Source organism: Mobula hypostoma, chromosome 29 (genome assembly GCF_963921235.1).
Source record: "Mobula hypostoma chromosome 29, sMobHyp1.1, whole genome shotgun sequence".
In the NCBI taxonomy this organism is placed as follows: domain Eukaryota; kingdom Metazoa; phylum Chordata; class Chondrichthyes; order Myliobatiformes; family Myliobatidae; genus Mobula; species Mobula hypostoma.
The window spans coordinates 19,870,094-19,897,948 of NC_086125.1; the positions used below are offsets into that span (position 1 = coordinate 19,870,094).

The 27,855-nt window shown below is 43.9% G+C and overlaps 1 protein-coding gene across 1 annotated transcript in view; it reads left to right on the forward strand.

Moving 5' to 3' along the window:
- Nucleotides 1-23,628, forward strand: part of LOC134339289 (tetraspanin-16-like) — a 41,584-nt gene extending 17,956 nt beyond the window's left edge. Inside the window, exons 4-5 of the mRNA XM_063035666.1 lie at nt 8,502-8,654; nt 23,602-23,628. Coding sequence (XP_062891736.1) covers nt 8,502-8,654; nt 23,602-23,628 — 180 coding nt within the window. The remainder of the gene's footprint in view (nt 1-8,501; nt 8,655-23,601) is intronic.
- The last annotated feature ends 4,227 nt before the right edge of the window (nt 23,629-27,855 follow it).

A 27,855-nucleotide genomic window follows, 5' to 3' on the forward strand; every position in this document is an offset into this window, starting at 1 on the left:
GGCACTCCACTCTTCAAGGGAGAAAGGCAGAAGAAAGGAAACTATAGGCCAGTTAGTCTTAATGGTGGGAAGATGTTGGAGTCAATTATTAAGGATGTGATCTCAGGGAACTTGGAGGCACATGATAAATAGGCCATAGTCAGAATGGTTTTCTCAAGGGAAAATTTTGCCTGACAAATCTGTTGGATTCTTTGAAGAAGTAGCAAGCAGGATTGGCAAAGGAGGATCAATTGTTGTCATGTACTTAGATTTTCAGAAGGCCTTCGATAAGGTGCTACACATGAGGCTACTTAAACAAGCTAGGAGCCCATGTATTACAGGAAAGATTCTAGCATGGATAAGGCAGTGGCTGATTGGCAGGAGGCAAAGAGTGGGAATAAAGGGAGCCTTTTCTGGCTGGCTGCCAGTGACTAGTGGTGTTCCACAGGGGACTGTGTTGGGGCCAGTTCTTTGTATGTTATAGGTCAATGATTTGGATGATGGAATTGATTGTTTTGTTGCAAAGTTTGCAGATGATATGAAGATGGGTGGATGGGCAGGTAGTTTTGAGGAAGTAGAGAGGTTACAGAAGGACTTAGACATATTAGGAGAATGGGCAAAGGAATGGCAGATGGAATACAGTGTCAGGAAGTGTATGGCCTTGCACTTTGGTAAAAGAAATGGTTAACTATTTTTAAATGGAGAGAAAATACCAAAAAACTGATGTGCAAAGGGATGTGGGAGCCCTTGTGCAGGATTATTTTGTTAATTCGTAGGTTGGGGCTGTGGTGAGGAAGGCAAATGCAACATTAGCATACATCTCAAGAGGACCAGAATATAAGAGCAAAGGTGTAATGTTGAAACACTGGTGAGGCTTCACTTTCAGTAGCGTGAGCAGTTTTGTGCCCCTTATCCTAGAAAGGATGTGCTGAAACTGGAGTGGGTTCAAAGGAGATTCACAAAAATGATTCCAGGATTAAATGGCTTCATATGAAGAGTGTTTGATGGCTCTGAGCTTGTATTCACTCGAATTCAGAAGAATTAGAGGTGACCTCATTGAAGCCTATCAAATGGTGTAAGGTGGATGTGGAGAGGATGTTTTCTATGGTGGGAGTGTCCAAGACCAGAGGACACAGCCTCAGAATAGAAGGGTGACCTGTTACAGCAGAGATGATGGGGAATTTCTTGAGCCAGAGAGTGGTGAGTCTATGGAATTTGTTGCCACAGGCAGCCATGGAAGCCAAGTCTTCATGTGTACTTAGGGTAGAGGTTGATAGATTCTTGATTGGTCAGGGCAAGAAGGGATACAGGGAGAAGGCAGGAGACTGAAGCTAAGAGAAAAATTGGATTAGCCATGATGAAATTATGGAGCAGACTCGATGGGCCAAATGGCCTAATGCTGCTCCTATACCTTATGATCTTATGAAAGGTAAATGTGAAAAAATTTCATGTCTCTTCTGCAACTGAATTTGATGGATTGATTTCGCAACAGATTCTCTTTTCTTCTAGCATTTCTTGTTCCTCAGCTAATGGAAACAAATCCTGTGAAAAGTTATCTGAATCTAACTTTTGTCCATTAAACCCAACACACACACACACACACACACACACACACACACACACACACACACGCACATTCTATCTTTCCCTCACTTAAAAAATAAATAATATAAGCAACTAGTTTAGAACAGTGGTATTTCATTCATAGAACAGCATAGCACAGTATGGATCCTTTGGCCCAAGATGTCAAGCCCACACTTTTAACCTGATCTAAGATCAATCTAACCCTTCCCTCCTACATAGTCCTCCATTTTCTATCATCCATGTGCTTTACTAAGGGTTTTTAAATATCCCTAATGTATCTGCCTCTCCCACCCACCACTCTCTGGATATTCCCATTTACATTCCTCCACTCACCTTAAAATTATGCCCCACCATACTAGTAGTTTCTGCCCTGGGAGTCTATCTCTGGCTGTCCACTCTTATCATCTTGTACATCTCTGTCATGTCACCTCCCATCCTCCTTTGCTCCAAAGAGAAAAGCCCTAGCTCTTTCAGCCTCTCCTCATAAGCCATTCTTTCTAATCTGGGCAGCATCCTGGTAAATCTCCTCTGCACCATCGCCAAAGCTCGAAATCCTTCCTATAACGAGGCTACCCAAACTGAACACAATATTCCTACTGTGATCTAACCAGGGTTTTATGGAGCTGCAACACTACCTCACATCCCTTGAATTCAATTTATTAGACAGATTGATCTGAATCCAGTTCAGGTCCCTTTCATTCGAAACATCCTCTGTAAAATATGACTGGGATCATTTCAATACAATTTCTAAAAGTCCACAACTTTTAGAAGCAAGGTTCCTGCACTTAATTTCAGTGGAAATTGTCTTTTTTATTCAAAGGGGTTAAAATAAATAACTGGACTTGCAAAGAATCCATTAAAAAGATTGACAGAATTGACTCAGGAACTTTATGTGAGGTCATTATCCATTGTGATTTACCTGTGGAAAATGGTCATAAGTATAGGGTCAAAGAGTTGTAACGAAAAGAGCTTTTCAATGTTTTTTTATCCTTTTGACCATGTGGCAAAAGGGAATGATGAAGTAAAGTGGTGGAGTGGATGTAGTGTAATTAGATTTTAATGACATATGTAATTGCCTAAGAAACACTGCACTGTGTAAACACTTTAAACCACTTTTTATAATGTTGGTTATATTTTAAATACATGCTGGTATTTATGTACATTTTATTCCATATCCATATTTTAACCTCTAACTTTATATAATTCTTTATTTCTTGTCATTGCTGAATATTATTTTTGTTGCATGTCACGCCAACACACTACAGCAAATTACTAATCGATGTGAGTACTGATCCTTGAGATTTCACGCCATGGAAGTAAAGTATGAGTTGCTGCAATTGGCTGATGTTGGAGATCAGGGAGCAGTCAGGTATCCCAGTGTCTATGTTTGCAGGGAGTGTGTCCGATACGGCTCCTCTCAGACCACGCTGATCAAAAGGAGCATCCAAAGTAAACCCACAATGGCAAACGAGCTCACACAAAGTTCCCAGATCAATTCTCAACTTTTTTCAATGGTTCTTTTGCAAGTCCAGTTATTTACAATATTGAATGAAAAGTACCAATTTCTTATGAAATTATGTGCTGTTTGATTGCGGATCTTTAAAATTCCATTTTCACAATCCCAGTCCTGTTTTAGAATGAGAGGGTTCTGCACTGGAATCACATCAATGTGATCCAATGGATTAAATAGTGCTACTCCAAACTAGTCACCTGTATTATTTCTTTTTAAGTCATCTAATGAACCTGACTGCAATTTTGTTGCAACAACCTCCTTGAAACTACTACCAATGACACTCTGTCTCCTCTACACTCCCCAGTGAGTCTGACTGGGATATTATTCCTGGACCATATCAGGTTGAAGGGTGGGTGACCTTATGAAAGTACATAAATTCTTGAGAGGCATAGATAGAGTGGATGATGACAATCTTTTCCCCAGGGTGGCAAGCCTAGACTAATTTCTAAGCGGGGAGCAAACTCAGAAATCAGAGGTGCAAAGGGACTTGGGAGTCCCCAGTGCAAGACTCTCAGAAGGTTAACTTGTGGGTTGAATTGATGGTAAGGAAGCCAAACGCAATGTTAGCATTAATTTTGAAAGGACTAGTATAAGGATGTAATGCTGAGGCATTGATAAGACCGCACTTAGAGTATTGTGAGCAGTCTTGGGGCATCATCAAGACAGCATTTCACTGGAATCCTGAAGGGCAGAGGGAATGCAGGAGACCAAAGACAACTTGGCACTGTACCACAGCGGCAGAAATGAGGACCCTGAACCACACGTGGGGCACAATAGAGAAGATAGCCAAGGACAGACAGAGGTGAAAGACCTTCATTGCTACCCCAAATGGTAGCAGTGTAGCAGGCAATAACTGTCTACGAAAAGATGTGCTGCCATCTAGAGAAGTTCACAAGAAAGATCCCGGGAATGAAAAGGTTAATGCATTTGTTACTCTGGGGTTGTACTCACTGGAGTTTAGAAGAATGAGGTGTGGGGGGTGGGGGTGGGGGTGGAGAATCTCATTGAAATCTATCGAATATTGAAAGGCCTAGATAGAGTGACCATGGAGAGGATGTCTCCTAAAATGAGGGACCAGAAGGTACAGCTTCAGATTACGAGGACATTGGTTTAGAACAGAGATGAGGAGGAAGTTCTTTAGCCAGTGGGTGGAATTCATTGCCACAGATGGCTGGGGAGGCCCAGACATTGGGTATATTTAAAATGGAGAGTGATAGGTTCTGCAAAGGCTATGGGGAGAAGCCAGGAGAATTGGACAGAGAGAGATAATAAATAAATTTGTCATGGTGGAATGGTGTAGCAGACTCAATGGTCCTTTTTTCTCCTAGGTCTTATGGTCTAAAATTAAAGGGCGTAGATTTAAGGTGAGAGGGCCAAGATTTAAAAGGAATCTGTGGGTGACTTTTTCATATAGAGGGTAGCAGGTATATGTAACAAGCTGCTGGAGAAAGCTGTAGAAGTGGGTACAATTACAAAGTTTAGAAAAGGATAGAAAAGGCCTAGAGGGATGTGGACCAAATGCAACTAATGGGACTAGATCAGATAGACATCTTGGTTAGCATGGATGAACAGGGCTGAATGGCCTCTTTCTGTTTTGTATGACTCTAACTCTAGAATCAATAGTAAGACAGTAATATTGCGAGAGAACTCTTTCAATGTTACGCATAACTGAATTGTTAAAGGCAGAGCCAACCCATTCGTTTCCATACAAACTCTGGCATCGTTTTCATAACCTACGGTACATTTCACTTCACAATCTAATTTGATTTGCAATTTAGATAATTTCATTGCTAATTCCTCTGCAATAAATATTACCATCCAACTGATAGAAATGTTGATTTTCATTAGATAAAAGACACGACAAAGTGGTGTGATAATTCACAAGCTAAATGCTTACAAGCAGAGTGTAGAAAGTTTTCGAATCTCCCCTTCCTTCCATGTAACTTTGCTTACTTCCCAATTTTTTTCAGCCTATAAAGATTTGGAGCACATTTTTATCCATGCACAGAATTTTTTTTGTTATTCAAGACTCCCTCCTTTCTCAATTTGGTTTTCACTCCACTGAAATAATTGACAACAATAGACTGTCACAGATCTCAGCTGTTTTATCTATCCTTTGATCTTTCCCCTTTCTTGCTCCCTCTGTTGCTATTGATACCATTGTTTAGTTTGTCATCTTTAAACAACTCAGTGGTTTCAGGCCTCTTCTAAAGGCAAAACCCTTTCCTGAGTCAGCTTACACTTTCAAACACATCACTACATAGAAAATGCAACACACGCAAAATGCTGGAGGAACTCAACAAGCCATTATTATTACTGCTAGGTCCTGATGAAGGGTCTCAGCCCAGAACGTTGACTGCCATCTCCATAGATGCTGCCTGACCTGCAGAGTTCCTCCAGATTTGTGTATGTGCTGGTCTGCAGAATGTCTTGTGTTTATTAGACCATAACATTGACTGCCATCTCCACAGATGCTGCCTGACCTGCAGAGTTCCTCCAGAATTGTGTATGTGCTGGTCTGCAAAAAGTCCTGTGTTTATTAGACCATGAGATATAGGAGCAGAATCAGGCCAGTTGACCCCTCAGGACTTCTCAGCCATTCAATTATGGCTGTTTTTTTCCAACCCCATTCTTCTGCCTTTTCCCTTCTCCCCTTAACCATCAACCACCTTAACAATCAAGAATCTATCAATCTCTGCCTTACGTACACCCATTGATTTGTCTCCACCAGTTCTCTGTGGCAACAAAATCCACAGATTCACCACTCACTGGCTGAAGAAGTTTCTCCTCATCTCAGTTCTCAAGGGATGCCCGTCTGAGGATGTTCCTTTGGATCCAGGACTCTCCTATTAATGAAACATCCTTTCTAGCCAGGCCTTTCAGTATCACTGTTTCTGCATTTTCTGTATGTTGATCTGGATTTCTAGTATCAGCAGAATCACTTATGTTATTTTCTTTTCTCTCATGTAATTTATACACACTGCCTGTGAGGAAATCTATTCTTAATCTCCTCTACCTTATGCTTCATGCCTATGTTCATTAGTACAGATTTCTTCTACATCCATAAAATTGTTTGCATCTGCCTCCATCTCCACAGCTTTCAAATCTTAGTCTGTAAATCCGTTACCTCAGGGCCCAACTTTCCTGTCTGTACACGTGGCAACTAATCTGTTCTCTCTGCTTGCCCCTTTCAGTCCACTTCTTTAATGTTGTCCATTTTTATGTGGCATCTTCTGTCATAAAAGAAGTCCTGGAGAAATGCATGTTATTGTCACTATCATGCAGAAAGAAATCACTTTTTTAAATAAAACACAAGTTTTGGTTACTTTTTATAGTCTACCTTTTCGCATCCTGCATATTACAATAATTCTTCAATATATTGTCAAGGGCCTAGACTCATATAAAATTGATAGTCACTGCCTGTGCAGTTCATCATAGGAGCTATAGCTGTGGTTGTTACTGAACTCCATAATACTCCAGAGGCCTATTCCAATTATTAATTTTTAATACCATTAAAATAAAATAGCTGCAGAAAAATTATTGGTGCAGTGTATTTCTGTTTTCCCTACCCAGTCTGGCTCCAATCCCTTATCAATGTGGTGAACAGTTAAATTGCCTCTTAAGTAGCCGGGCAAGTCAATTTAGTAAATAAGGTTGAACAATAAATATTGTGATCTAGAGGTGGGAACAATATTCAGGAAGATGTAATTGCCAACCCTCTGTGTCTGTATTTCCTTTAGATTGTGTTACTGTTTCAAGATGAGGCCCTTAACTTATTAAAAAACAACTACACTGGATTTGGTGATAAAAACTTAGCGAGTACTGGATGGGATGCTATTATGAAAACAGTAAGTTGCAAAGACCCATTGACTTATTCTGTAATGAGGTTATTTTGGACAATTGAGTAACTACAGTCAGTTTCTGATGTAGCAGCAAAGGGTAGAGATCGGATTGGAAAACGTGCGTTGGAATTGTGAGGAATGAGGACCCTGTACAACCCTGACCTACTGCAGGTCCCAACTAAGCTCTTTTGTGCGATTCTTCATAACGACGATGGGGTCTGGTCAGGGGCAAACTCACTGCCTACACGGTGTAAGGTCAAGGCACTGTGGCCTCAGCTCACTCACTGAAACCAGGGCTGCAGCTCTGATAGAATGAGAGGTGTGAATGCAGCCCAGTCCATCACGTAAACCAACCTTCCCCGACATGACTCTGTTTATACTTTCCCTGCCTCAGGACAACAGTCAGTATACTGAAAAAAACCCTCCCACCCCAGCCGGCGCTCTCCTCTAAACCCTCCCATTGGGCAGTGGATACGAATCTAGAAAACACACACCACCAAGCTCGAGGACAGCGTCTAGCCCACCAATACAAGACTCTCGACTGGACCTCTTCATTGACGGAGATAAGCTCTTGATTTCATAACCTATCTCACCATTTGCATGGATGCGCTGGGCCAAAAGACTATGCTGCATATGATCAACTGTAACGCTGTGAATGGAATCAAGGACATTTGCCTCAAAGTCTCATTTGAGATTCCTTCCGAATCCCCTTCCCACAGGCATTGCACTTTCTCCATAACTACAGTATAACATTCCTCCAATTCTGCTACTGCATTTCCCTTTCAACTACTGAGAGATACTTATGTTGGAATGATTGAGGATGGCATGCAAGACAAGGTTTTCCGTTGTATCTCGGTACACGTGACAGTAATGCTTGGAATGATCGTGGATGACACACAAGGCAAGGTTTTCCTCTGTACACATGACAATAATGAACTAATTGACAATTAACTAATTACCAATTGTGCCTCCCTGAGAATAGAAACCAGTGGGAGACTTAGGGTACTCTTCAGCCACGGAGGGAAGTGGCGAGGCAGTGGCTTTCACTATTGTTGACAAATGCTCTGTAGTTACCCTCTTCACCTTTGCCTCCTTTGTCCACCTACAGCAGATCATACAGGACCACGGCACATCGTCCTCTTCCCACTGTGGGAGCTGAAGCCGTAAATTTGCACATTAACTTCATCTTTATAACTTCAGGAGCTCCCAGGTGCTTGGATATATTCCAACTGCTTATCAGGTGGCAATGAGGCTGGGGCAGATCATTTGTTTTGTTGCTTGTTTATGGACCTAATAAGAGCAAATAGAATTAGTGTAGATGGGCAGAAAGGCCCACATGGCTGTAGTGAGCTGAAGGACCTCTTTCTGTGCTGGACAACTATTATTCTATGGCTCTATGAGTGTAATCAGCGACACGTGAGAGACCCTCCAAGTCCCTTCCCCACAAGCTTGGACTGGCTCATCACCCATGCTTACAGGTAGATGAACTCTTGAATTTTTGGGATGGAGCTGGTTGAAGATGCTGTCTACAACAGGGGTGAAGATTTTACTAAGCAAAAATAACACTCTCTTTGTCATTCCAGTTCCATTGCTGTGGGTTAAACAATTACACAGATTTTGAAGGATCATACTATCAAATAGAAAAGGGACGTCTGTACCCTAAGAGTTGCTGCCGAAACCCATTTTCTGCAGACTGCGATGGGTTGTCCACCTCAAATGATGTCATTTATACAGAGGTACAGGATCGGTGTGAACTGTCAGCAAAGGTAGAATTGACAGTCAGATTTTTTAGTGTTAAATTGCATGACAAAAGATGCTAATTTTACTCTTTATATTTGTTTTAAGGGCTGTTTATCTTTTGTAACCGCAATGATCAAAAAGAACAGTTCTGTCATTGGTGGTGTTGCTATAGGAATCGGTCTGATACAGGTAAGATGTGATAATGGCATTTGACACATTAAAGTGCCGTGATTCCTGACAGTATTGGTGAAAATGTCAGGGTTAAAGTTCCACCTTTCCATGTTATCCTGCTGACAGCTGACCGGATTTCTGTGCAGAGGGAGATTCGACATTTAAAAGCAAAACTGCAAGCAGGAACACATCTGAGAGGTTCATAGATTCTGACCCCACAACTCTCAATGTGGAACATCTGACACTGGCAGGGACAAAGTCCAGGAGACTCATGACCATTGGGACTGTTCTGCTGCATAAAACGAATATGCTTCAGCTTTGTAGGGAGGTAACACGGGCAATCAATTATCCAATGCCATGACCTTTTTACTGACTTCACCAGGCTGCTGAAGACTGGTGTCCAGCCACATTCTGTGATGTGTCTGCATGAAGCATCGCTGCACTATCCTGGGCCAAAGTCAGCAGACACCTCTTACCTATTACAGCGCCATTATTTACTGATCAGGGTTCGATTCCTGACACCGTCTATTCTCCCCTTATTCCAAAGACACACATGGGTAGGGTTAGTGAGTTATGGGCATGCTATTTTGGCACTAGAAGCTTGGTGACACCTGCAGGCTGCCCAGCTCAATTCTTGCTGATTTGATTTAACCAAATGACACGTTTCTCTGTATGCTTCGATGTACCTGTGAAAAATAAATCTAATCACTTTTCTCCCTTATGGGTTATGTTGCTTCTCGTTGACCTGAGAGCCAGCATAAATTGGGTGGGCTCCACATGCAGCAAAACACAAAGAAAATGATGTTCTTTACAATATTGAACCAAACTGTTCACTTTGCAAGTGAGAATCTCATGCAGAATCACGGGGTAGAAATTTGCTCTCTCGATTCCACTTTCTCTGAAGGGCAATTAAGACCCTCTTAGTCGGGCAGCATCCACGGAAAGGAATAGACAGTGGATGTTTCAGGCTAAGACCCTTCATCAGGACTGGAAAAGGAGGGGGAAGAAGCCAGAATAATAAGGTGGGTGAGGGAAAGGATTGGCTGCTCCCCAGCTCTGACAAAGGCAATGGTCTGCTTGGAGGGTCGGGACCACTTCGCCCACTGAACTCCTGCGCTGACGGCTTCAGTGATGGTCTTCAGGACCTGATCATGCCTCCACCTGTACCGTCCCTCACCAAGTGCCCTTGCACAGCCACTGAGGATGTGCTCCAGAGTTCCTCACTTAGAGCACAGTGGGCACGCAGATGACTCTGCCTTGCCCCATGTGTGCAGGTTTGATGGGCTTGGAAGCACATCGTACACTGCCTGGATGAGAAATTGGATGCGGTGTGGTTCGGCTTTCCAAAGATCAGCCCAGATCACTTTCCTCTCAACTGCATTCTCCCATCTTGTCCAAGCTCCCGGTTGCTTCATTCTCACCGCCTTGCAGGCTCTCATCTCCTCCACTACTGCTCTCACCTCCTCCTGAACTAGACGACGCCTTTCCTTCCCTCTGGTGTCCATTTGAGGATTTGGAAAGGATCCTAGCCCAGCTCGGCCTCATGTGACCACTCCCACCAGCCTCCTGAGACGCAGCCTCGCCTCTGCCTCCTGAACAGCTTCCTCTGCCCTCCACTTCCTGCCAGTCCTCACTTGGATCCCTGCTCTAGCCACCTTCAGGTCACTTGAGTCCCTATACTGTAGCACTTCTCTGGCTCTTGTTACCTTGAATTCTTCTTCCAAGGATTTGAAGGGCAATTGCAGTTTGTTGTGGTGTCCATAGAGTGCGATGCTGCTCAGGCTCTTTGGCAGCCCCAGCCATCTCCTGAGGTGGTTGCTAACCCTCCTCTCTAAGGTTTCGACTGTCGAGATCGGAATTGCATAGACGAGGAGGGGCCACAGGATTCCGGGAAGAATGCCATGCTGATATACCCAGGCTTTAAACTTCCCAGGTAGGCCAGACTTGTCCACAGATTTCAGCCAGCCATCCAACTCGGTGCAGGTTGCCTGAATGGATGTTGTGTCCCTTAAAGAGCTGTCAAAAACTTTGCCTAAGCTCTTGACTGGCTTTTCTGTGATGGTTGGGATGGCTGTGCCTGCGATGCTGAACCGGAACTTGTTCTCCACCTTCCCTTTCCTCAGCACCAGACCACGCCAACAGGGAATTCAAATTACAAAATTAGACTTTGATTTCAATAGCTAATGTATTGAATATTTTCAAGTTGTCTTTCCAAACCTCCAGTCCTAGGCAGCTCTGGCAATGGCAAAGGGTGATAATTATTAGCACTTAAAACGGAAAAATAATATTGCAGGGATTGATATAAATAAATTAAATTGAATGAAATATGTAGTGCAAAAAGAGACTGTGAAATAGTGAGGTAGTGTACATGGGATCATGTTTCATTCAGAAATCTGATGACAAAGGGGAAGAAGCTGTTCCTAAAACATTGAGTGGGTGTCTTCAGGCTTCTGTACCTCCTCCCTGAAATGAAAAGCAGGCCTGTCCTGTATGAAGGGGGTCCTTAACCTTTCTGAGGCGTTGCCTACTGAAGATGTTTTCAGTGCTGGGGAGACTAGTGCCCGTAATGAAGCTGGCTGAACTTCCTGCAGCTTTTTCCGATCCTGTGTGCTGGTCCCTCCGTACCAGATAGTGATGCAGCCAGCCAGAGTGCCCTCCGCTTCCTACTTCAAAATGATCTGGGGAGCAACTTGCAATAGTGTTCACTTCCCCTGCTGAGAACATATTGCATTTGGAGTTGAAAAATACAAAGCGCCCGTTTTCTATCTGAACACCTGTCAGTGTCCGAAGCTCAGGTGTGTTCGGTTCATTGTTTTCTCACCCTTAATTTAAGAGCTGGAAATGAATGTGCTGAGGTCCTGGTGAGTGATCCTTCTGCGGAGGGCACCTCACCACGAAGGCAGGTTCAGGAAACCTCCCCCACAGTGCCTGCCCTGCTGTACAGCTGTAACACTGCAGATTGTTCTACCTTCTCTAGAACCGTTTGCCCTCAAAGAGACTCAGTAAGAGCCATTCGACTTTTTACCAAATCCTGCTGCTGATTTGTTGGAGAATCAAAAGGAAAAGTAAAAAATTTAAAGCAACTTTGATTCAAAATCATTTTTCTTTTACAACGGGTGTAATTTGAATCAATGAATGATCTTGAACCAGAAATAGTGAAATATGACAAAGGCTCTGTCCCTGAAATATTAACCCACTATTTATCTTCCATATGCTGTGAATGGTGGCAATAGATATCAGGTCCACCACTCATGCTTTAGAATCAGAATCAGGTTTAATATCACTGGTATATCCTGTGAAACTTGTAGTTTTGTGGCAGCAGTACAGTTCAATACATTAAAAATCTATAAATTACAATAAGTTGATTAATTTTATGTAATTTTTAATATAAGTGCAGCAACAAGTGAGTCAAAAAGCAGTGAAGACATGTTCGTGGGTTGGTTCAATGTCTGGCAAAGGGGAAGAAAGATCTAAAGCGTTGATGGTGTGCCTTTGAGCTCCTGTACCCCCGTGTGATGGTAGCAATGATTAAAGGGCATGTCGTGGAGATGGGGGTCCTTAATGATGGGTACCACCTTTCTGAGGCATCGCCTTTTGAAGATGTCCTCAAGATGTACAGTGCTTGCTTCTTTTGACAGTGAGAATGACCTAATCCAAGATCGTGAACTTTGTTTCTTTTATTTCCTTTGTCTAGGTGATAGCCATGGCAATTTCACTGACATTATTCATCAACCTATTCCGCAATGTATAGAGATTTAGAACTGTTAGTTTGCTATTGTATTCCCTTGAAATGTTAAATATGTTTGTAAATAAAGGATTGATAATATAAGTAAATAGAAACAGAGAGTTGTAATAAAATCTCTGCAAAAGATTTTAATGCTATTAAAAACTACTGCAGCTTCGGGCTAAATGTTCAATACAGCTTGTTTTCATTCCATCTCCATCTTTTCTTACTTTTTATAACATCAATAACAGTCCTTGTGATACTTATATGTTATTCATGATGTTGTTAAGGAAGTAATTTATCATCTCATTACTGAATGGTTCGAGGAAATCAGACTGCAGTGTGTATATATCAGTTCTATATCAGACATTAGATATTTCATTAAAATGCTGCCAATCCAGGGATCAGCAGTAGAACATTACTGAAGAACTTAGTAATCTGCTTCTCTCCTGAATGCCCACTTCAAAATTTGCACCAGATATAAACTAAGCAAAAAGAATAAATAGAATTTGTAGCCCAAATGCAGAAAGTTACGATTGCTGAGTTGGAGAATGGTTATGCTCTCATTAAACATGGTCAGAGTGCACAGAGCACTACGGATGGAGTGTGCAGACAGGAAGCTTTCCACCGGGTCTCCTTAGTTTCACTTCTTTCTGATTGCCGTTGTTGCTTACATTCTGAATGTACTGTAATTAAACTTAATGTCGATGTTGCATTGGGTTGTTTATGAATATTGCTGAGTGAAACGTGCCTTTGTACTGTTTGGTAATACTACAGATACATGTGGAATTATGAATGGCTTGGGGTTAAATGTTATAATATGATCAGGAGATTTCAATGTCACAAATCACATTGAAGTTGTATCAGTTCTTTTGTCATCCCAAGTAGAAATGAAATTATAATCTTCTACCATCCGTTATTAGAGTCATCGAGTTCTACAGCACGGAAATGGGCCCTTTGGCCCCTCTACTCTGTGCTGAACTATTATTCTTCCTAGTTTCATTGATTTACAAGCAGACCATAGCTTTCCATACCTCTCCCATCCATATACTTATCCAAACTTCTCCTCAATGTTGAAATTGAACCCACACTCACCATTTCCGCTGGCAGCTCATTCCACACTCTCAGGACCCTCCGAGAGAAACTCCCCCTAAACATATCACCATTAACCCATGATGAGTAGTTCTAATCTCACCCGACCTCAGTTGGAACAGCCCGCTTGCATTTGCCCTACATTTACCACTCATAATTTTATATAGCTCTACCAAATCTCCCCTCATTCTCCTAAGCTCCAGTAATACTGTATATCCAGTGTTTTCAGAAAACACCATGATTTTAATTTAAGCAGAAAGCACCTATTAATAAAATACAATATATTTCAGTATTTTATATTTATAAAAAGTTTTTAATAAATGTATATGTCTGTATTAATTTGGAACTTGCATGACACTTCTAGCTACAGCAAGTACTTTTTAACACCAACTCATGCCTTGGACCACAATTTAAAAAAAGGTTTTGTTATCGTAAAACTTACCATTGTTTCAGGCAAAGGACTCTAAAAATAAGCTACTTTTAATTGCTGTGGCTGCACCTTTCACCCACGGATTTCGGGCTCTGTACCTTGTGCGAAGTGATATAGAACATAGAACACACAGCACTTGGAACAGAGTCTTCAGGCCAACAGTTCTGCACCGATCATGATGCCAAACTAAACCAATCCCCTCTCCCTGCACCTCCCTATTCCCTGAAGACACAAGGGACTACTAATGCTTGAATCTGGAGCAAATACAAGCTGCTGGAGGAACTCAGCAGGTTGAGCAGTATCAGTAGAGGGAAATAGGGTTTTTTTTTTAGCTTGAGACCCTCCAACTGTCCATTTACCTCCACAGAGGCTACCCGATCCCCTGAGTTCCTGCAGCTGGTTCTTTCTCTCTATACCCTTACTGATAATAATGATCTTCCACCCTCTTTCATTTACAAGTCTGAGCCAATTTTTGTTTTTGCTTTTGTTTTCTGTAAATACCAGTTCACTGCACACTTTGGAGAGTAATATAGGCAATAAAAAAAGTCCAGACTTAAAGCTGTTGGTATTACAGGCTGCTTGTGCCAACAAACTCCTGCTGCCCCCTACTGACATAATCAGAGACTCCATCATCTGCTCCGATTACTGTATTTACAGCTGAAAAGATTAGCATTTTCTCCAAAGCTCAGGATGTCCCAAAGCACTTTCCAAATACAGTCGCAACTGTAATTACAGCAAGACAACGATCCTTGCGCACAGCAAGCTCCCAGGAGCAGCAGTACAATTGTTGATCAGGTCAGGCCACCTTTGGGCTAAGAACACTGACATGTGCATACCCCTATGTATAAACAAGCCCCCACAATATTATGTCAAAGTTGCTGGTGAACGCAGCAGGCCAAGCAGCGTCTATAGGAAGAGGTGCAGTCGACGTTTCAGGCCGAGACCCTTCGTCAGGACTAACTGAAGGAAGAGTGAGTAAGGGATTTGAAAGTTGGAGGGGGAGGGGGAGATCCAAAATGATAGGAGAAGACAGGAGGGGGAGGGATGGAGCCAAGAGCTGGACAGGTGATAGGCAAAAGGGGATACGAGAGGATCATGGGACAGGAGGTCCGGGAAGAAAGACAGGGGGGGGGTGACCCAGAGGATGGGCAAGAGGTATATTCAGAGGGACAGAGGGAGAAAAAGGAGAGTGAGAGAAAGAATGTGTGCATAAAAATGAGTAACAGATGGGGTACGAGGGGGAGACGGGGCCTTAGTGGAAGTTAGAGAAGTCAATGTTCATGCCATCAGTTTGGAGGCTACCCAGACGGAATATAAGGTGTTGTTCCTCCAACCTGAGTGTGGCTTCATCTCCACAGTAGAGGAGGCCGTGGACAGACATGTCAGAATGGGAATGGGATGTGGAATTAAAATGTGTGGCCACTGGGAGATCCTGCTTTCTCTGGCGGACAGAGCGTAGATGTTCAGCAAAGCGGTCTCCCAGTCTGCGTCGGGTCTCACCAATATATAAAAGGCCACATCGGGAGCACCGGACGCAGTATATCACCTCAGTCGACTCACAGGTGAAGTGATGCCTCACCTGGAAGGACTGTTTGGGGCCCTGAATGGTGGTAAGGGAGGAAGTGTAAGGGCATGTGTAGCACTTGTTCCGCTTACACGGATAAGTGCCAGGAGGGAGATCAGTGGGGAGGGATGGGGGGTACGAATGGACAAGGGAGTTGTGTAGGGAGCGATCCCTGCGGAATGCAGGGGGGGGAGGGAAAGATGTGCTTAGTGGTGTCCCCACCACTAAGCACATCTTTCCCTCCCCCCTCTCTCTGTATTCCGCAGGGATCGCTCCCTACACAACTCCCTTGTCCCCACCACTAAGCACATCTTTGCCTCCCCCCCCTCTGCTTTCCCTAGGGATCGCTCCCTACACAACTCCTTTGTCCATTCGTCCCCCCCATCCCTCCCCACTGATCTCCCTCCTGGCACTTATCCGTGTAAGCGGAACAAGTGCTACACATGCCCTTACACTTCCTCCCTTACCACCATTCAGGGCCCCAAACAGTCCTTCCAGGTGAGGCATCACTTCACCTGTGAGTCGACTGGGGTGATATACTGTGTCCGGTGCTCCCGATGTGGCCTTTTATATATTGGTGAGACCCGACGCAGACTGGGAGACCACTTTGCTGAACATCTACGCTCTGTCCGCCAGAGAAAGCAGGATCTCCCAGTGGCCACACATTTTAATTCCACATCCCATTCCCATTCTGACACGTCTGTCCACGGCCTCCTCTACTGTGGAGATGAAGCCACATTCAGGTTGGAGGAACAACACCTTATATTCCGTCTGGGTAGCCTCCAACCTGATGGCATGAACATCGACTTCTCTAACTTCCGCTAAGGCCCCACCTCCCCCTCGTACCCCATCTGTTACTCATTTTTATGCACACATTCTTTCTCTCACTCTCCTTTTTCTCCTCTGTCCCTCTGAATATACCTCTTGCCCATCCTCTGGGTCAACCCCCCCACACCCATCTTTCTTCCCGGACCTCCTGTCCCATGATCCTCTCGTATCCCCTTTTGCCTATCACCTGTCCAGCTCTCGGCTCCATCCCTCCCCCTCCTGTCTTCTCCTATCATTTTGGATCTCCCCCTCCCCCTCCAACTTTCAAATCCCTTACTCACTCTTCCTTCAGTTAGTCCTGACGAAGGGTCTCGGCCTGAAACGTCGACTGCACCTCTTCCTATAGATGCTGCTTGGCCTGCTGCGTTCACCAGCAACTTTGATGTGTGTTGCTTGAATTTCCAGCATCTGCAGAATTCCTGTTGTTCCCATAATATTATGAAGTTCAAAAATCAAACATATCTGTGTATGTACATTCATTCCAGTGCACATTAATTAGTGTAGGTATATAAGTTTCTTGTACATTGCATTTTGTAGGATTGCTTTTATATTTTTATTTATTTTGTACTTCATGTTTATTGGGTTTTTTATGCTACATTGGATCTGGAGTAACGATCATTTCATTCTCCTTTACACTTGTGTACTGAACAATGACGTTCAACAATCTTGAATCTTGAACTGCAGAACTCTCTCCACTTTTAGTTGTTCCTCTTTATCAGTCTTATAAAACTATAGGATATAGGAACAGAATTAGGCCATTCATTACAATACTGTGGAGCTGTAGTTACCATATTGAGTGACTTTTGACTATTTTCCATCTTATGGGCAATATTGACATGGATACCTGTAAAAACAGAACCTGCTTGTTACCCAGGGTTGACCTGTAATCTGTTTTGGATGCTGACTAAGGAATCAGTGGCCACTTTATTCGGTGTATCTGTACACCTGTTTGTTAATGCAAATACCATTTTGTGGCAGCAACTCACTGCATAAAAGCATGCAAACATGGCTATGAGGTTCAGTTGTTGTTCAGATTAAACATCAGAATGAGAAGAAATGAGACCTAAGCGACTTTGACAATGAAATGATTGGTGGTGCCAGATGGGGTGGTTTGAGTATCTCAGAAACTGCTGGTCTCCTGGAATTTTCATGCACAACAGTCTATAGAGATTACAGATAAACAAAAAGCATCCAGTGAATGGCAGTCCTGTGGGTGGAAACACCTTGTTAATGAGAGAGGTCAGAGGAGAATGGCTAGACTGGTTCAAGCTGACAGGAAGGCAACAGTCACTGAAGTAACCATGTTACAGCAGAGGTGCGCAGAAGAGCATCTCTGAATGTAAAACACATTGAACCTTGAAGTGGATGGGCTACAGCAGCAGAAGATCACACCAGGTTTCATTCCTGTATGTAATAAAGTGGCCACTGAGTGAATATTAGTCAGGAAGTTGTGGAAACAAGGAAATAAAACCCTTAAAGTTAACCCCTGTTTTAAAGGGATTCCTATGAATCTTAAGCCAGAATCTTAGCAAAGGGAAATCTTTCTCAAAATGGCATGTGAGATTGAGTTTAAGAGTTGAGAGGTAATATTGCAGCTATACAGGACCCTGATCAGACCCCATTTGGAGTATTGTACTCAATTCTGGTTGCCTCACTACAGGAAAGATGTAGAAACCATAGAAAGGGTGCAGAGGAGATTTACAAGGACGTTGCCTGGATTGGGGAGCATGCCTTATGAGAATAAGTTGAGTGAACTCGGCTTTTTCTCCTTGGAGCGATGGAGGATGAGAGGTGACCTGATAGAGGTGTACAAGACTATAAGAGGCATTGATTGTGTGGATAGTCAGAGGCTCTTTCCCAGGGCTGAAATGGCTAGCATGAGAGGGCATAGTTTTAAGGTGCTTGGAAGTAAGTACAGAGGAGATATTAGGGGTAAGTTTTTACGCAGAGAGTGGTGAGTGCATGGAATGGGCTGCCGGCGGCAGTGGTGGTGGAGGTGGATACGATAGGGTCTTTTAAGAGACTCCTGGATGGCTACATGGAGCTCAGAAAAATAGAGGGCTATGGGTAAAGCCTAGGTTTTTCTAAGGTGGGGACATGTTCCGCACAGCTTTGTGGGCCGAAGGGCCTGTATTTTGCTATAGGTTTTCTATGTTTCTAAAATGTCACCCCAGAGTTCCCTTTTCCCACTCCCCTCCAACAGACTCATACCTATTTCGGGTTGAAATCACAGACCATCTATGTGGATCTGTTAGCTGGGGCACACAGTCCTCAACACCTGACTAGATATATTGTCCGGCCCTGCAGTTTGCCGGCTAGGATCTTCCTCACCTGGGCTGCAAGACAGGGTGCCTGCTTCCTCAGGAAGAGAGGGGGCTTTCCCTGATGTCACATCATTCAATTGGTCAAATCGTGCGTTGAAGGCGTTCGGCCTGTCAGGAAGGGAGGCAGTGCTGTCGTGGAAGCTCAGGATGGACTCATATACCTTGCCACGTGCACCGCGTGTCCCCGGTGTCACAAAGGTGCACGTGGATTTTCTGTGCACGCTCTCGCTTTGCCTCCCTGATAGCACGGCAGAGCGCGGTTCTTGCTGACCTTAAAGTCGTCCTGTGCCCCGATCTGTAGGCAGCGTCCCGATCCCTAAGCAGTGCACAAACCTCTGCGGTCAGCCATGGTTCCTGGTTTGCCCCAGCGGTGTAGTGTTTAATCACGGTAACGTCCTCGAAGCGCTTTCCTACGTAGCCAGTCTCTGATCCTGTGTACTTATCAATGCAACATGACGATCTGCCTCCCTGAATAAGCTCCAGTCCGTGCTTTTGAAGCAGTCCTGTCACACTGAGGTGGCTCCTTCTGGCCAGGTCCTGATCTCCCTGTGAACTGCTTTGACTCGTTTAACCGGAGGTCTGTATGCAGGGCTTAGCAAAATAGGTATGTCGTCTGTGGGGGAGGATGGAGGTATGGACTTGTCGGCTCCATAATCCTTGTAGGAACCAGGTCTGATATATTCTCTGCACCGGGGGTGAAGTTGACATGTTGTTTGTAAGTTGCAGGACTGTTTTTAAGTTGGCATGATGAAGTCACCAGCAACAATGAAGGCACCATTGGTGAGAGTGGTTTTGAGATTGCAGATGGCACCATAGAGCTCCTGTAACATTTCCCCAGCGCTAGCACTGGGATGGGAGGGATGGGAAGGTGTTAAGCAACAATAATCACAATGACAGTGAACTCACTCGCTAAGTAGAAGGGCCTGCACTTCACCATTAAAAACTATCTGCAGTGAGCAGTGGGACGTTACTACCGAGGCATTCACACACCAGTTGTTACTGACGTAGACACACAGACCTGGTTTGCAGGAGGTCGCAGCATTTCTGTCCACCCAAAAGGACAGCCTTCCAGCTGGACGGCCGAGTCCGGAATGGTGTCTTGAAACCACGCTTCCGACAGGACCATCTCCCGTTGGTTCAGACACAGATGCAGGGAATCCAGTTTGTTTGAGGGGAGCGCGGGCCTGCAGGGATCCACTTTACGTCTCGTTTTAATGCCGGCGTGCTTATTGCGCCTCTGCGTACGAGTACACCGCTTCCAATGGCCGTTTCCCTGAGTAGCTGCAGCAGACCGTGGAGCGAGGTGAGAGCCCACTCACCGTGTTAAGGCTGATTTATACTTCTGCGTCAAATCGACACCGTAGGTACGGCGTTACCACGAACCCTATGCAGTGCCTACGTGGATCCCTACGCCGTAGCCTGATGCGCACCTCTCCCAAAATGTAACTACGCTTCGCGGCAACGCAGACCGCAACAACTGTGATTGGTCGCTCGGTAGCATCGCATTTCCTCCTACGCTGCAAGATCAGTGCTGGGTCTATTGTTGTTTGTCATCTATATTATTGATCTGGATGGTCACGTGGTCAACTGGATCAGCAAATTTGCGGAAAGACACCAAGACTGGGGGTGTAATGGACAGTGAGGAAGGCGATCAAGCTTGCAGTGGGATCTGAGCCAGCTGGAAAAACAGGGAGAAAACCGTCAGATGGGATTTAATGCAGACAAGTGCGAGGGTAGGTCAACCAGGGTAGGCCCTACACAGTGAACACCAGGGAACTGAGGAGTGCGGTGGAACAAAGGGATCAATTTGTTGAAAGTGATGTAACAGGTAGAGAAGGGTGCATAGAAAGCTTTTGGCACATTGGCCTTCAAAAATCATAGTGTTGAGTACAGGAGATGAGATGTTATGTTGAAATTGTATAAGATGTTGATGAGGCCTAACTCGGAGTATTATGCACAGCTTTGGTCACCTACCTTCAGGAAAGATGTAAATGAGGTTAAAAGAGTACTGAGAAAATTTACAAGGGTGTTGCTGGGACTGGAGGGCCTGAGTTACAGGGAAAGATTGAATAGGTTAGGAATTTACATACTGTAGGAGAATGAGGGGAGATTTGATAGAGGTATATAGAATAATTTTGAACAGATAGGGTATGAATGCAAGCAGGCTTTTTCCACTGAGGTTGGTTGGGACTACAACTGGAGGTCGTGGATTATGGGAGAAAGGTAAAATTTTAAAGGGATCATGAGGAGAAACCTCTTCAGTCTCAGGCTCGTGAGAGTGTGGAACGAACTGCCAGCACAAGTAGCACATACAGGATCAATTTCAACATTTAGGAGCTGTTTGGATAGGTACATGGGTGGTAGGGGTATGGAGGGCAATGGTCTGGGTGCAGGTCGATGGGAATGGGCAGCTTAGATGGTTCAGCATGGACTAGCTGGGTGAAAGGGCCTGTTTCTATGCTGTACTTTTCTATGACTCTAGAATAATAATAACAACGTAGAATAAAGTTATTGAAAAAGTATAGGGCAGGTAAGCAATAAAGTGCAGGAGCATAATGCAGTAGATTGTGAGGCCGAAAGTCCATCTTATTGTACAAAAGGAGTTGATAGTAGTGGGATAGAAGCTGTCGTTGATCCTGGTGGGGCATGCTTTCGGGCGTTTGCATCTTTTGCCTGATGAGAAGGGGGAGAAGAGAGAATGTCTTGGGTGGGTAGGACATTGCAAACTGATGGATTAACTGTTAGGCCTTTCTAAACTGGTGAGATTTTGCAGATACTGGGAAGCCAGAGTAACACACACAAAATGTTGGAGGAACTCAACCGGTCAGGCAGCATCTATGGAGAGGAATAAGCAGTCTCAGGATCTTTCTGTTGGACACTTGTTGTCGTGCACTGATAGTGTTACAGTGTGTTTCCCAGTGTCTGGTGCACTGAACCACTACGTATATCCATTGAAGAACAGCGTGGCTTTAAGCTCTTGTTGTTCACCTTTAATCTTTATTTCAGCACTCCGGCTCTAACCAATGGTCCATTGGGCGACTGAAGGGCAGGGAAGGAACTCTGGCTGCAATGCTTTCCATAAAGCTTTACAGACCTCCGAAATTATGGAGGACACATTTCGCTTTTACGAAAAAAGACGCTCGCTTTAAACTTGCTTACCCCAAGAAAGACTACCATGATCATGAAGCCTTGCACGGGCGGGTGTGTGCGCATGCGTGACGTGCGCGAATTGCAGAGCGACGCAGACACACCAACGCACAGGTATAAATGCTCACAACAGCGTTGCCCACTTGCGTAAGCTGTGGCACAAGCTCGACACACAAATATAAATCAGCCTTAAGTCCATAACTGCACAGCACCTTCCTTATTCGCTTACCAAGTTAGACTTGCAGATTTTAATGTTCTTAATGATCAGCAGTGTTTCTCAGTCATACAAAAGACAGAAAGGATAAGGAATGTTACCATTGGTTAGAGCCGGAGTGCTGAAATAAAGATTAAAGGTGAACAACAAGAGCTTAAAGCCACGCTGTTCTTCAATGGATATACGTAGTGGTTCAGTGCACCAGACACTGGGAAACACACTGTAACACTATCAGTGCACGACAACAAGTGTCCAACAGAAAGATCCTGAGACTGCTTATTCCTCTCCATAGATGCTGCCTGACCGGTTGAGTTCCTCCAACATTTTGTGTGTGTTACTCTGGCTTCCCAGTATCTGCAAAATCTCACCAGTTTAGAAAGGCCTAACAGTTAATCCATCAGTTTGCAATGTCCTACCCACCCAAGACATTCTCTCTTCTCCCCCTTCTCATCAGGCAAAAGATGCAAACGCCCGAAAGCATGCCCCACCAGGATCAACGACAGCTTCTATCCCACTACTATCAACTCCTTTTGTACAATAAGATGGACTTTCGGCCTCACAATCTACTGCATTATGCTCCTGCACTTTATTGCTTACCTGCCCTATACTTTTTCAATAACTTTATTCTACGTTGTTATTATTATTCTAGAGTCATAGAAAAGTACAGCATAGAAACAGGCCCTTTCACCCAGCTAGTCCATGCTGAACCATTTAAGCTGCCCATTCCCATCGACCTGCACCCAGACCATTGCCCTCCATACCCCTACCACCCATGTACCTATCCAAACAGCTCCTAAATGTTGAAATTGATCCTGTATGTGCTACTTGTGCTGGCAGTTCGTTCCACACTCTCACGAGCCTGAGACTGAAGAGGTTTCTCCTCATGATCCCTTTAAAATTTTACCTTTCTCCCATAATCCACGACCTCCAGTTGTAGTCCCAACCAACCTCAGTGGAAAAAGCCTGCTTGCATTCATACCCTATCTGTTCAAAATTATTCTATATACCTCTATCAAATCTCCCCTCATTCTCCTACAGTATGTAAATTCCTAACCTATTCAATCTTTCCCTGTAACTCAGGCCCTCCAGTCCCAGCAACACCCTTGTAAATTTTCTCAGTACTCTTTTAACCTCATTTACATCTTTCCTGAAGGTAGGTGACCAAAGCTGTGCATAATACTCCGAGTTAGGCCTCATCAACATCTTATACAATTTCAACATAACATCTCATCTCCTGTACTCAACACTATGATTTTTGAAGGCCAATGTGCCAAAAGCTTTCTATGCACCCTTCTCTACCTGTTACATCACTTTCAACAAATTGATCCCTTTGTTCCACCGCACTCCTCAGTTCCCTGGTGTTCACTGTGTAGGGCCTACCCTGGTTGACCTACCCTCGCACTTGTCTGCATTAAATCCCATCTGACGGTTTTCTCCCTGTTTTTCCAGCTGGCTCAGATCCCACTGCAAGCTTGATCGCCTTCCTCACTGTCCATTACACCCCCAGTCTTGGTGTCTTTCCGCAAATTTGCTGATCCAGTTGACCACGTGACCATCCAGATCAATAATATAGATGACAAACAACAATAGACCCAGCACTGATCCCTACGGCACACCACTAGTCGCAGGCCTCCAGTCAGAGAGGCAACCATCTACTGCCACTCTTTGGCTTCTCCCACAAAGCCAATGTCTAAATGAATATAATACCTCATTTTGGATGCAGAGCAATTGAACCTTCTTGACCAACCTGCTATGCGGGACCTTGTCAAATGTCTTACTAAACATCCATGTAAGCAGCATCCACTGCCTTGCCTTCATCAACTTTCCTGGTAACTTCCTCAAAAAATCCTATAGAATTGGTTAGGTGTGGCCTACCATGCATGAAGAAATGCTGACTATCCCTAATCAGTCCATTCTATGCAAATAGTGATATATCTGGTCCCTTAGAGTACCTTCTAAATAACTTTCCCACTACTGATGTCAGGCACAGTGGCCTATAATTTCCTGGTTTATTTTTAGAGTCTTTCTTACACAGCAGAACAACATTAGCAAACTACCAATACTCTGATTCCTCACCTGCTACTAAGGATGGGTTAAATATCTCTGCCAGGGCCCCTGCAATTTCTGCACTTGCCTCCCGTAGGGTCTGAGGGAACACTTTGTCAGGCCCTGGAGATTTATCCACCTTAATTTGCCTCAAGACAGTAAACACCTGTAATCTGTACAGGATCCATGACCATACTGCTGCTTTGCCTCACGTCTATAGACCCTGTGTCCATCTCCTGAGTAAGTTCTGGCTCCGTGCATAGATTACCATTCTAACCTTCCAAAGGACCAGATTTGTCCCTTGTATTCCTTTTGCTGGTGCTGCCAGGAGAGGGGGGTGGGGGCTAAACTAAGTTTGCAGGAGGATGAGAACCAGAGTGCCAAAACAGATAGAGCAGAGGTTGTGGAGATAGATGTTGTTAAGACCTCAGACATCAGAAGTTTGAGCAGGGTGCGACTAATATCTGAGCTGTGTCTGCTTCATTGCAAGAAGTATTGTAGGAAAGGCAGACGAGCTCACAGCGTGGATCAGCGCCTGGAATCATGATATTGTAGCAATCAGGGAGACTTGGGTGCAGGAGGGGCAGGGCTGGCAGCTCAATATTCCAGGGTTCTGTTGTTTTAGACGCGACTGTGCGGGAGGGATTAAAGGAGGAGGGGTGGCCTTACTAGTCAAGGAAAATATCATGGTAGTGCTCTGTCAGGACAGACTGGAAAACTCATTTAACGAGGCGTTACAGGTGGACTGAGTAATAAGGAAGGTATAGCTACATTAAAGTACTATATTATAGAACACCCAACAGTCCGAGGGATATAACATATCGATGTAGTTATAAAGAGATATATAGCAACTATATTAAGAGTTTGAGAGATTTGGCATGTCAACAAATACGCTGAAAAACTTCTATAGTTGTACCATGGAGAGCATTCTGACAGACTGCATCACTGTCTGGTATGGTGGGGCTACTGCACAGGACCGAAAGAAGCTGCAGAAGGTTGTAAATTTAATCAGCTCCATCTCAGGTACTAGCCTGCACAGTACCCAGGACATCTTCAAGGAGTGGTGTCTCAGAAAGGCAGCGTCCATTATTAAGGACCTTCAGCACCCAGGGCATGCCCTGTTCCCACTGTTATCATCCGGTAGGAGATACAGAAGCCTGAAGGCACACACACAGCGATTCAGGAACAGCTTCTTCCCCTCTGCCATCTGATTCCTAAATGGACATTGAACCCTTGGACACTACCTCTTTTTTTTAAATATATAGTATTTCTGTTTTAGCACGATTTAAATCTATTCAATATACATGTACTGTAATTTATTTATTTATTTATTTCCTTCTTCTTCTTCTATATTATGTATTGCATTGAACTGCTGCTGCCAGGTTAACAAATTTCATGACACATGCCGGTGATAATGAACCTGATTCTGATTTAACCATATATAACCATAAAACAATTACAGCATGGAAACAGGCCATCTCGGCCCTTCTAGTCCGTGCTGAACTCTTACTCTCACCTAGTCCCACCGACCCGCACTCAGCCCATAACCCTCCATTCCCTTCCTGTCCATATATCTATCCAATTTACCTTTAAACGACAACATCGAACCTGCCTCAACCACTTCTGCTGGAAGCTCGTTCCACACAGCTACCACTCTCTGAGTAAAGAAGTTCCCCCTCATGTTACCCCTAAACTTTTGCCCTTTAACTCTCATGTCCTCTTATTTGAATCTTCCCCACTCTCAATAGAAAAAGCCTATCCACGTCAACTCTATCAATCCCCCTCATAATTTTAAGTACCTCTATCAAGACCCCCTCAACCTTTTATGCGCCAAAGAATAAAGACCCAACTTGTTCAACCTTTCTCTGTAACTTAGGTGCTGAAACCCAGGTAACATTCTAATAAATCTTCTCTGTGCTCTCTCTATTTTGTTGATATCTTTCCTATAATTCGGTGACCAAAACTGTACACAATACTCCAAATTTGGCCGCACCAATGCCTTGTACAATTTCAACATTACATCCCAACTCCTATATTCAATGCTCAGATTTATAAAGGCCAGCATACCAAAAGCTTTCTTCACCACCCTATCCACATGAGATTCCACCTTCAGGGAACTATGCACCATTATTCCTAGATCCCTCTGTTCTACTGCATTCTTCAATGCCCTACCATTTACCATGTATGTCCTATTTTGATTAGTCCTATCAAAATGTGGCACCTCACATTTATCAGCATTAAACTCCATCTGCCATCTTTCAGCTCACTCTTCTAACTGGCCTAAATCTCTCTGCAAGCTTTGAAAACCTACTTCATTATCCACAATTCCACCTATCTTAGTATCATCTGCATACTTACTAATCCAATTTATCACCCCATCATCCAGGTCATTAATGTATATGACAAACAACAATGGACCCAGTACAGATCTCTGAGGCACACCACTAGTCACCGGCCTGCAATCTGACAAACAGTTATCGACCATTACTCTCTGGCATCTCCTATCCAGCCACTGCTGAATCCATTTTGCTACTTCAATATTAATACCTAATGACTGAACCTTCCTAACTAACCTTCCGTGTGGAACCTTGTCAAAGGCCTTACTGAAGTCCATATAGACAACATCTACCACTTTACCCTCATCAACTTTCCTAGTAACCTCTTCAAAAAATTCAATAAGATTTTTGAAACATGACCTTCCACGCACAAATCCATGTTGACTGTTCCTAATCTGGGAACAGTCTGGACGGGAGGAGAGAGAGCAGCGCGTAGCGCATGCACAGCCCTCCGGTGAAAAATGATATCGTATCCATTAAATAGGGACCATGGACAATTCTGAACTGATGGAGACGGACGTGAAAGTACAGAGGAACATCTGGAGAAATTTCTGAAACGTTCGTTCGCTGCTGTCGTTAATATGTGGTCGGGAATCTTCCAGAGGGAAGGCCTCAAAATCCCCAGTTTTGCCTGCTGTTGGCGACCAAGATTGAGGTCGAATCATTCTGACAGAGATGGCACTCAGTACTCAGTGTCAGAGAGCTGATTCAGAGGCTCTAAGTTTTCGAATGACTCAGAGACGGATTGTGGTCGGGCATGACAGGGAGAGTTTTTCTTCCTTCTCCCATCTGCGTGAGATGTGGGACATTTGAGAGACTTTGAACTTTTTACTATGCTTATGGACTTCTTCATCAAGTAATGGTATTGTTGCACTGTTGTAACTATATGTTATAATTATGTGGTTTTGTCAGTTTTTTCAGTCTTGGTCTGTCCTGTGTTTTGTGATATCACACCGGAGGAAATACTGTATCATTTCTTAAAGCATGCATTACTAAATGACAATTAAAGAGGACTGCGTGTCTTCATAATCTAATCAGACCCTGTCTATCCAGATAATTGTATATACCATCTCTAAGAATACTTTCCATCAATTAACCCACCACTGATGTCAAACTCACAGGTCAATAATTGCTAGGTTTACTCTTAGAACCCTTTTTAAACAATGCAACAACATGAGCAATACGCCAATCCTCCGGCACCATCCCTGTTTCTAATGACATTTGAAATATTTCTGTCAGAGCCCCTGCTATTTCCACACTAACCTCCCTCAAGGTCCTAGGGAATATCCTGTCAGGACCCGGAGACTTATCCACTTTTATA